Genomic DNA, 11,946 nt, shown 5'->3' with positions numbered 1-11,946 from the left:
GGGGCTTTTAAATTAGGGTGAGTTTCAAGGATGAAAAATGACCTCACATAGGACTCTGGCTTCTAACCAGACCATCAGGGGTGGATTCCCTCAAACCTTACAGGTCATGATGGGAAATAGGTCATCACTGAGAACTAATCAGGACAAAAGAAATGTTACGACTGACCACAAATAATGACAAAAGAATCAGTCCAGCTACAAAAAACTGGTAAGAGAGAATTTCCAAAGCAGCCCCAATATGTTCCAAGACTAACAAAAGACACTTCAAGTACTATATGTACCTAGGGACCACTAAAGTACCTTCAGAAACTCCCGGGAAAACCAGGGAAACCCCAGCACCACAGGAGGAGTGACAGGTGCAAGCGATTGGTCGATGACTGTGTAGGGGATGACCATCAGACATATACCAGTCCCATTATGAGCAGAGGGCCCACCTTAGTTGTCCACAAGTGTCATGGCAGAGTTGGTGCCACAAGGAGACAAGAGTGAAGGAGGACGGAGTATTACCTCCCGATAGTCTTTGTGTTCTTCCTCTGTTTGACCGTCACAAAGAACTTTGGTTCGCGTACAATATTATTCAGATATTATTCAAGTTTTAATGAGGTCAAATGAAAGATTTTATTCTTATATAAACTATTTTTATACATTCATACATATTTTTCAAGTTTATACATTGAAATAAACTAAAAAAGAGGTTTAATCTAACCAGAATGATACAGTACTTTAGTCGTTTACAAAACAAGTCCGGGCTCCACACTTCTGACTGGTTAGCTTACAACAGAAAACAGTCACTCTACTGTGTCCAGGATCTACTAAAGCTTTATCTCATTCTTTGTAGAATAATAAAACCAAGAACACATCAAAAATAATCAAAATAAAACTGCACCTAATTTTCATTGATATTTAATGAAGAAATCAATCTTTTTACTTCCACTAAGACTAACATTTCATGGAAATATTCAAGCTTACAACTACATATACAAAAGCATACGCATAATGTCTAACAACAAAAGGAAGGAAAATTCATGTCAGCCAATGACAAAACTAATTCTTAATTTAGAAATCATACAAAAAGAGCAATGATAATGATTTTTCATCTCCCACTTTCACAGGAGGTTCTACGCACAATACTCAATTCTAGCTAGGTTCTGATAAAATGTTCCTCTGCTTGGAATACTCAGAAATAAAATATATGAAAAAAGGAGTAAACAAACGCTCTCAGTAGCACAGTCTACAATACAGAATCAGAAAAACTTCCATGTAAAAATTAATTGGATCCTAAAAATGTAAATAAAGATTTTACGTTTCATAGTCCCTTATGTTGCCGTTGCTTTTTTTTATAGATTTTGCAGATAAGTTCACAATAATTATTTCTATACCCAGTGCAACTTAGTTTGGGATGCAAAACTTAATAAATCTGTTAGTATAACTGAACATCACCTTTGATGAATAGCTTTGCTTGTGCATTTTGACACTTGAAAACACTATTTTGGCATTTACAACCAGACTGTGATTTGGAGATTAACAATGACTGTGATTTGGAGATTACAAGGCAAAAATATAACATGCAGTTTAAAAGAACAATGTCTGTCCTCCTTGACTTCTCGCGTATGTTATGAATCTACAAGAGAAAAATTGCTTGAACATCATGTGGAAGAATGACTGACATCTTTCTTCCAAGTTAACACATTCATTCTAAGACAGACCTGATGACAAAAAACTCTTGGGAACCAAGTGCATATAGTGTATATGACTTCTTTCTAGTATGAGTTTTCACACACCTTTTCAGACACCTTGATTCACAATATCTCCTTTAGCACTCATGAGACGTGAATGGCTTCCCTCCAATATGGGTTCACGTAAGGTTTTTGAGAGCAGAGGAATTCTAAAAATCTTTTTGGCATTCAGTACATTAAACTGCCCTCTAAATATTACGAATTTTCATGAGTAATCTCAAAGCACCTGAAATTGTCCAACATTTTTGACATTAGGACTGGAGAATGTCCTCTCTCTACAATGATTTCCAGTGTGTACTCTGAGAATTTCAGAATTAGAAAAACTACCTGGACAAAGATCAAGTATACAGTTTCTGTCTAGTGTGAATTCTCGTGTGTTTTGAGATTACTTGAATGAGAAAATCTTCTTCGACGTATAGACCACGTATATGGTTTCTCTTCTGTATGAGTTCTCATGTGTGTTTTGAGAGTATAGGGAAAAATTAGATAGGAAAGCATAAAGAGAAAGAGAGAGAATAGAGAGAGAGACAGAGAGAAAAAAAGAATAAAGAAGAGAGAGAGAGAAGAGAGAGAGAGAACAACAATTAAGCCTTGGTTGTTATGTATTGCGGGACTAAAAGTGTTGAGTAAGCAAACTGCGAGAAACTGCCTTGCACGAACTCAAAACAGTGAGCGAGTATATCACTCCTAGGGCCATAAAACCGATCATAAAATCTGGAAACTGTGCCCTCACGATTTAAATGAATAAGGATCACTCAGCACCTCGTCAGAAGCTTAACATTCCAGCCATATCAATAACCCCGCCTTCAACAGGAGGCGTTTACATGGAAATTCCATAGAAAAGGGGCTGGACAAAGTGATGTAGTTCAACACCTTTCCAATCAAACATCTAGGGAGAAGTCCGTTACACCTCCTCCTGAGGTCATTTCCAATCAAATCCTCTAAGGAGAGATTTTAACAACACCCACCACCGTCCTTAACCAATCAAGCTGTTCGAGGGGAGGCCTTACGGATAAAATCTTCCAATGGGGAACTGAAAAGGAGGAGTTGGAAGACAACAAGAACAAGGGGTTCCAGAGAAGCCAGAAGCCAGAAGAGGAGCATTCGAGTCTCAGTCAACCCATAAGAGAAAAACGCAGCTTCCCCTTGCTTTCGTGGTCCCAAACAGACTTAACTGAACTGTCTAGCAAGAGTGATTTCAAGATAGTAACTGTAACCGGAAATTGTACTTGAGTTTGTAGTTAACTTTCATCATTAAAGTAATAAGCTACCAATTCGCCTCCATTACGCCTTTCTGAGAGATATAATTACCTTAATCTAATTCCCTTCGAAATAACAGACTCGTAAGTGGCTGACTACGGAAGAGACGCTGTGGACGACTGCTTCGTCAACTTAGAAGAAATACGCAGGTAAGAAGGGAAACTAATATGTCAGGCACGACAGGACAAGAAAAACTACTATGGCATATAGAACAAGTGAATGGTCTCTCCTGTATGAGTTCTCATGTGTTTTGAGAGTACTTTGACGAGAAAATCTTCTTTGACATATAAAGCAAGTACACGGTTACTCACCTGTATGAGTTCTCATGTGTCTTCTGAGGTGACTTTTAAGAGAAAAACTTCTTTGACATAAAGAGCAAGTATAAGGTTTCTCTCCTGTATGAGTTCTCATGTGTGTTTTGAGAGTACTTTGCTGAGAAAATCTTCTTTGACATATAGAGCAACTATAAGGTTTCTCTCCTGTATGAGCTATCATGTGTGTTTTGAGATGACTATGACAAGAAAATCTTCTCTGACATATAGAGCAAGTATAAGGTTTCTCTCCTGTATGAGTTCTTATGTGTATTTTGAGAGTACTTTGATAAGAAAATCTTCTTTGACATATGGAACAAGTAAAAAGTTTCTCTCCTTTATGAGCTGCCATGTGTATTCTGAGATGACTTTGATGAGAAAAACTTCTTTGACATAAAGAGCAAGAATAAGGTTTCTCTCCTGTATGAGTTCTCATGTGTGTTTTGAGAGTACTTTGCTGAGAATATCTTCTTTGACATATAGAGCAAGTATAAGGTTTCTCTCCAGTATGAGTTCTCATGTGTATTTTGAGAGGACGTGAATGAGAAAATCTTCTTTGACATATAGAGCAAGTATAAGGTTTCTCTCCTGTATGAGTTGTCACGTGTGTTCTGAGACTACTTTGATCAGAAAAACTTCTTTGACATATAGAACAAGTATAAGGTTTCTCTCCTGTATGAGTTCTCATGTGTACTTTGAGATTACTTTGACGAGAAAAACTCCTTTGACATATAGAGCAAGTATATGGTTTCTCACCTGTGTGAGTTCTCATGTGGTATTTCAGGAGGGACATCTTTGAAAATGTCCTTTGGCATTCAGCACAAGTTATTTGCTTCCCTGCTGTGTTGCTTCTCTTTGAAAATTCTTTTGTTTTAACCAAATGTCTATTTTCTTCTGCAATACATAACTTCTTTCCACTTTCACCATCACAGCTTGGAGAGCTGTCCTCGTACTTAATAGATTGGGATGAACAGTTCACATCAAATATACCATGGTCAAATAATTTTGGTTCTGCCTTGACTTCTGAGAAGGGATCTGCAAATAAAGGGTCTTCATCTGTGTTTTCAGGAAGATCCTCCTCCAAATTCTCCATCTCTTCTTTGATTAATGACATTTCCACAGGATGTTCCATTTACAACACTCAAATCCTAGTTATGATCTCTTGAAATTTTCCTCTGTTTGGAATACTCTGAAATAAAATAAAAAATCTGAGAAAAACTTGTTCTGAATAGCACCATTCATAACAAAATCAGAATTTGAAATTCAAAATAATTTCATGTTTTACAGTATGTGCTCATTTCAACTCTAAAATAAGCATCCTTTGGGAAAACATAAGCATCCTTTGGGAAAACAAATATCACATTGCAATGACCATCTGGACACAATTTGTCTCAAAAGAAATAAAATGGCACCCTTGGATTCTGTTTGGAATCAATTTTATTCGGGCCAGCAGCTTTTGCCTTTACCACAAATTCCCAAGTTACTCTAATTTTGACAAACAAACGAACAGCATCTTTCCTTCATGAGTTGGGGATATTATAAATCTTGACAAACAAATGAACAGCATCTTTCCTTCATAAGTTGGGAATATTATATATCTATCTACAGAAGAATGACCTTTTGCTTATACAAATTGCATGTGCATTTTGAGGTGGTTCTAATGAAAAGGCTACTTGGACACCCAGTGCATATACATAAATCATTTCTATCTAGTATGAGTTTCCATGTGCCTTTTAAGAACATAGGATAGAGAAAAACTCCTTTGGCTAGGTGAATGGCTGCTTCTCTCCAGTATGGGTTCTCATTTGTACTTTGAGAGCAGAGGAATGATAAAATCACAGTTTTTGAAAGTAAATTGTATATTTCCTAACTATACACACCTGAGGTTCTTTACATCAGGAATTACTTTCAGTGTAGGCTGGAAACGGCCGTTAAACTCTTGAGCAAGGTGGTTAGGCAGTAACTACCGCCAAGTAGGCGGGAATACCCACCTGCCCGCATGTAAACAATCCAGTTTGCCTTTTGGTCCAGGTTCAGATTGAGAGGTGGCATGAGGCGGGCATAATATGCAATGTAAAGGACCTCAGGTTTGTATAGTTAGGAAAAATACAATTTACTTTCAAAAATTGTGATTTGTTCCGACACATTATACAAACCATCGGTCTTTTACATTAGGAAGACTCACTGCTTGGAGGGAGGAATCTGAGTGAGTCTCCTGAACTGACTGGAGTTCTGCACACCTGGGTTACTCCTCCTGGTCGAAAGAGCGAGGAGGAGTACCCGAGCCTCTGACATATTGATTGGAGTGTAGGAACTGCAAGATCAAATGTCAGATACCTGACTTTTTCGCATGTGTGAGGAAACTTGACTCATACGCAATAGGCTGGAAGAATCTTCAAGTCAGAGGCAGTAAGGAAAAGCCGAGATAGGGTTCCCTTATTGCCAGTCTCTCCTTCCTCCCCTTGCTAGAGGAAGAAGCAGAATTGCTTCTATGATTCTAGGAGAAAAATAGAACGGGTGCTCGATGTGTCCAGCACATATTGGTTCGAGTCCTATTCTCATCCCGAAGGAGGAGAAGTAGAAGGATGGGGAAGGGGGAGGAAGAGAGGTCAATCACTCTCACAATCCTTCTTACTTCCAGAACCAACACCTTAGGCGAGATGCTACTCGTCCTCTTGAAGGAGCCGGGTACGAAAGCACTTGTTGAGCAGCCACCACAGAGCCAAGGAAAAAAGGTTCCAAGGGCCTGTGGGCAAGACCATAGGAAGACAAGAGTGTGGTCTATGACACCACATCTTGCTTCCAGACTGACAGAAACTTCCGGAATGTGAGGGATGGACCCAGCCATCGGCTTCATGAGCTCTTGGGTGGCAGGTACTAGTATTGTTGTCGTCAGCTGCCAAGTACGTCCTTCGATTGCTTCACAAAGTCAGGAGGAAGATGTGTCCTTAGGCACTTCTTCCTTGGGAGAGAGTACTAGCGAAAATGTTGCTGACATCCAGGTTAGGAGTGTCGAGCCTTTTCGGAAAGTACCACAGCTCCCTAAAGGACAAAGTAACGAATGATGGGGATCATCGATGCAAAGTCCAAGGAGGAGGGGGACAAAGACAACTCAAACCCGACAATAGCTGTCGAAGGATTCCGAGTCCACCTACGACATCCAACGAGTCGAGGTATTGATCCCTTTCACCTATTCTTCCATCTACGCCAAGGCCGGAGCAACATGAGAGATGGTCCTACGAGGGCACATCTCTATCCAACGACTCTCGTAAGGGCGCATGCAGCATGGGACAGGGACCCTAAACGAGAGTCACATGCCACCCAGGGAACAGTTCCCTAGGACAGCAAGAGATATCCAGCTATACCCACTGCCGCCCGGCAAGAACGCCTATGTTTGCAAAGGAAGCTGGAAGGTCTCCCAGTCCCAAACACACAGGGATGTACTGCCCAAAGAACTGCTTCTTGTGTAGCTGCTACAGGAGGCTGGGTCAAGCAGAACTCTTCTCGATGCCTCGGCTATCAGGTCCAGCGTGAGGCGAAGTCTTCCGGCATTTGTCTGTAACTCGGGGTGAGCAATGCTTGAGAACCCCTGACAAAACAGACAAATACAGAGGGAAAAAAATAGATATCAAGTTTCCCAGAAAGACAGCATGCCTCGCCGTAGCGGCCCCTGGGTCTGGTATGAAGGAGCAAGAGTAAACTACCGACTTGTGCAGGGAGGCAACAGAAAGATGGTAGGGATTTCTCAGTCGAGCAATCTCTTCATGAATCTTCGAGTGAGCAGCACGTTCCGTCCCGATCACTCAAACCCGAGGCCAAGCTTGCCTGCCAATACATCCCCACCAGGAATGCATCTGGCTAACTGAGATGTCGAGTGCGCTATAGAACACTCGAGTACCTGCAAATGTCGACAGGTGGAACAGGAGGAAAAAATGATTCCCTCTTGTCTGTCGACAAATGCCACTACTGTGGCTTGTTGTTCAACAAACCACTGAGTGTCACAAAACTCATCCTGAAATCTTGGAAGGCCAGAAGGCTGCCTTGAGCCCAGGATGGTGATGAGAAGGTACTAATCGTCTCCGTCCCACACCTTCAGGACAAAGTCTTACAGGTGTGTGCCTATTCGTCGATCAGTGAATCCGTAAGTAGACACACGATGTGAGGGGAATATGCAAGCATATTCGAAGGTTCCTTCAATCAAGCATTAACCTAACTCCTTCCTCATACTTCGAAGAGGAAAGAAGGACGGAGGAATGGAAGCAGACTTCCATTCTCTACCATGGGGAACCTTCTTCAAGATGACAGGATACTGAGACAATTAGCTCTAGCCGGGCTGGCATTTCCTGAATCGTGAGCACGGGAAAGGAAGCAGGATGAAAAAAATTCCCGAGACTTAAGGGAAATAAGATACTTCTCCTGAAGGAAACCATTCCCAGGTCTCGGCAATATCACTGCCAGCTCCAGAGACTTGATAAGTATCATTTCATCCAGGAATCTGCAGTAGAACTTCTTCCCAGTCAATACTTCTTTCTCTCTTCCCTTCTTCCCTCCACAATAAGCTGTAGGTCCCGTTGCTAAGTAACCAAATGGTTCTTAGCCACGTAAAATAAGTCTAATCCTTCGGGCCAGCCCTAGGAGAGCTGTTAATCAACTCAATGGTCTGGTAAAACTAAGGTATACTTAACTTTTCTTCCCTTATGGGAAAGAGGGTGGAAAGAGACGTAGTAAAGTGCATTTTCCTAGAGGGGTAGGAGAGGCTATGTTCCGCAATCTTCTTAGTTGGGAATGGGTTTATATCCGAAGCTAAATAGTGAGAGCTGCGGTGGGATCATCAACTGCCCAATAATGTTCGGACCTGAGAGTTATCAGATTGATAGCTCAAAGGCGGAACTATTCTTTAGGGCTAGACCAAGGATTCCAGAGGGGTCTGGTTCTGGAGACAGAACTCTCGGCATTCTATCTGGTTTGCCCATAATATGATTAGGGTGGGGATGATTGTATTCTTGTAATAATCTCGGTCCTAGCAAGCAGGTTTGGCTTACACTTGGGCCACTCTAATCGTATTGTGCCATCCCCTGTGGGGTAGGGTAGGGGTCGGACATTTGGGAGTCGGCTCTCACTTGTGCCATTAGTGGAAGAATAAACCCCATGAAAGGCTAATGATATCTTTTTAAAGTTTCAGGTTTATTATTTTTTTTTTCTTTCTATTCGATCTTTATGAATCGTAACGATAAAGAATCGAGTACCTCTGGGCCCTCTGATGATACTGTTTTGGCACAGATGACGACCTCTGCACCCACCTTGGATATTGAAAATTCTCAAAATGTTGATGACCCCTGTGAGAAAAAGGAACCATTCTCCTTTGAACCAGATGTTTCTGTGCCTTTGTCCCTATCAAAAAAAGGAACAAAAAATATAGTTCAAACTTTTCAACTGTAGGCCCTTTGGAGCCTAAAAGAATAAATACAAGAAAATATAGACCAGACTCAACCTTGGGTCACTTTGATTCCATTTTTGGAGAATCAAACTGGTCAAGGTTTTTGAATTTACAAGCCGACCAAGACATATCCCTACTAAAATTGGAAAATTACTTGTTGAACCGAAGACATATCCCTACTAAAATTGGAAAATTACTTGTTGAACCGATGCCCATCGCAAGAGATGAGCATAAGACAAATTAAAAAAGGGGTTGCAACAACAACCAGAATCCAGACAGAAAATTATCAAAATATTAACAACACAGAGAACATAAATATAAGTGTCACAAGGCATGATACCATGAACAGTGTACAAGGCACAGTGATATTACCAAATCTAGAAGAAGAAATACAAAACAAATCAATGTTTCTAGATTCACTACAGAAAAGATACAGCAGTGTTGAAGACTGCGAACTATATGAGGTCCCAAGCAGGAGAGAAAAATAAATCTATCAAAATAGCAAAAATAAATTTCAGTGGCCAAACCTTGCCCTTGAAAATTAAAATACTTGGACTAAACAGGGAACTAAGACCTTATGTTCCCAAACCCATGCAATGCAAGAACTGTTGCAAATATGGCCATACAGTCATCAAATGCAGAAGTTTTCCCAGATGTGCCTATTGCAGTTCACAAGAACATAAAACACGCTGGGACTGTGGCCAACCAAAATGCATAAATTGTGGCCTAGAACATCATGCCTGATCTTAAACATGTGCCTTCTATATTTACAATACCGAACTTGAATTACTACAAGACGAACTGGAATGTCGTTAGGGAAGCAAAGTTAGAATTAAAGTGAGAGGATTGAATGACCCTGCTAAGAAATTTAGGTATGCAGATACTTCAAAATCAAACAATACCCAAACTGAAGTGAACAGCAATAAAAATCAAGAAATATCACTAAAAAAAATACATGATCAAAAGAGCTCTTCTATGGAAATTTCATACAACAATGACACTATCACAGTTGACAATAGATTTACCTCCTTGCCAGAAATGGATACGAATACTGACATAGAGAAAGATGAGAAGAATTAAAATCACAAGAATGTAACAAATTGGATGACACAACTCGGAAAAGGCAACTAGATAAGACCCAACCTAATTCCACCAAACAAAGCTGTAAAAAGATAAATAATCCACTGATCTCACCAAAAGCTAAAGTTCAGAAACAGAACACTAAACCAAACATTCCACTGTCTCCCATTGTAACAATAATACCTCTGGGAGCAGAATCACATAATTCAGGTGAAATGGAAAACCAACACACAGATAACTACGATGAAAGCAAAGAAATTCACCCGTCACCAATTACAGGCACCGCAAGAAAAACCAAGAAGGAACAACAAACTAATGAACATGACGACACATGTGGTTGTAGTAAATGCTTTGTAGCAATGTGCCACAAAAATAAAACTATAACCAAAGAAAACCTAGCCAACACCATAAGAAATTTCATGAAGTATAGGAATAAGGAAAAAACAAACATCAAATCTCATGAAGAAGGTTGCATGTGTATTGAACATTTAGAATATTACAAAGAAAATCGTATCAGTGTTGTAGATAATATTCTAAAAAAAATCAAAATGGAAAAATTAAATCAAGATAGTAAAAATGTAACAGCCAACGAAAGTCAAAATGAAACAGCAACAAAAAATGAATCAAGACCTACAAAAATACAAATTAACTTATAACAAATTAAAAAAAATAATCAACTTAAATAATTCAGAGTAATTTGACCACTCTCATATTACACCATTCAATCGTTATACAATTCAATGGAACATAAATGGATTATTAACAAGAATGCACTTAGGAGAAGTCCAACAACTCATAAGTGAATACAAACCAATGATTATATGTATACAACACGTTGGAAAATTTGTTCCAAATACAGGTAAATATTTACTAGCCACAACATCAAAGGAAAATGAAAATAATTTAGGAACAGCAATATATGTCCATAATAAAGTGATATACAACAAAGTAGATATAGATTATGCTGAATTACAAATTTCAGCAATAACAGTGAAAATAGAAAATAATTTATTTGATATTATGAACTTATACAACCAGCCTAATAAAAGATACGATTTAAACATATTACAGAAAATAATAAAAGATTTTAAGAATCCCATATTAATTGTAGGAGATTTCAATGCACATAACCCAACATGGGACTATAACAACATTACACCGGATAAAGATGGAGAAAAAATAGAAAACTTGATGAACACATAATCTCTGTTGTCTGAATGACAACGAAGTAAATACATACTGCTCAAAAACCCATGGAACATTTTCCTCTAGATGTCACCCTTTGTTCAACAAATATAGTTGACAAACTAGACTGGAATACTTGTGATGACTCCTACTCAAGTGATCATTTTCCCATAATAACATCCTTATTAAATAATAAACCAAAACCATACTCTTCACATTATAACATGCAAAAAGCAGATTGGGACATTTTTAACTTGCACACCAGAAATATACTGCCAAATGATTATTTGAGAAATCCCAATGAGACAAACGAATTCTTTGTATCTTTCATTAAAAAGGCAGCAGACAAAGCTATTCCTCATTCAAAACCCCATAATAAAAAACATAATAAAGTTCCCTCGTGGTCAGATGATCTCTCTGAATTAGTACGAGAAAAACACTTTAGCAAGAAGGTTAGATACTCTAAACAGATGATTCAATAAAATAAATAAATCAAAGCCATTCTTGGAAGAAAATATATTAAAAATGACAATTGTACTATTAGAAATAGATACATTAAAAACTTTATATAATAAAATATCAGCTAAATTCAGAAAAGAAGTCATAAAAGGTAAAATAATATCTTGGAGGTCCTATGTATTGGAAATAACAAGCAAAACATCCATTCAAAAAGTATGGGAAAAATTCCAAAAAATAAATGGAACAAACATTAGACTACCCAGACAAGCTATATTAGACAATGGCAAATATGTTTTAGATCCCTTCGAAATTAGTAACATACTTGGGGAAAGTTTTGCCAAAATAAGTAGTGACCAAAATTTGGACAAACATTTCAGAAAAATAAAGAATAAAGCAGAATCAATAATACTTAATTTTGAAACAAAGGAAGATATATAATATGAAATTCAATATGGAAGAGCTGGAATATGCTCTCTTG

General features: G+C 38.6%; 1 protein-coding gene across 3 annotated transcripts in view; it reads right to left on the bottom strand.

Moving 5' to 3' along the window:
* Positions 1–616: 616 nt before the first annotated feature.
* Positions 617–11,946, bottom strand: part of LOC136847897 (gastrula zinc finger protein XlCGF57.1-like) — a 54,859-nt gene continuing 43,529 nt past the window's right edge. For all 3 annotated transcript variants that reach the window (XM_067119939.1, XM_067119937.1, XM_067119938.1), the window contains exon 3: positions 617–4,496. In XM_067119939.1, coding sequence (XP_066976040.1) covers positions 3,300–4,439 — 1,140 coding nt within the window. In that variant the 5' untranslated portion in view covers positions 4,440–4,496 and the 3' untranslated portion in view covers positions 617–3,299. The remainder of the gene's footprint in view (positions 4,497–11,946) is intronic.

The sequence above is a fragment of the Macrobrachium rosenbergii genome, chromosome 17, assembly GCF_040412425.1.
Source record: "Macrobrachium rosenbergii isolate ZJJX-2024 chromosome 17, ASM4041242v1, whole genome shotgun sequence".
Lineage (NCBI taxonomy): Eukaryota > Metazoa > Arthropoda > Malacostraca > Decapoda > Palaemonidae > Macrobrachium > Macrobrachium rosenbergii.
Note: the sequence above shows the minus strand (reverse complement) of the source record. Positions and strands in the feature narration are given on the sequence as shown.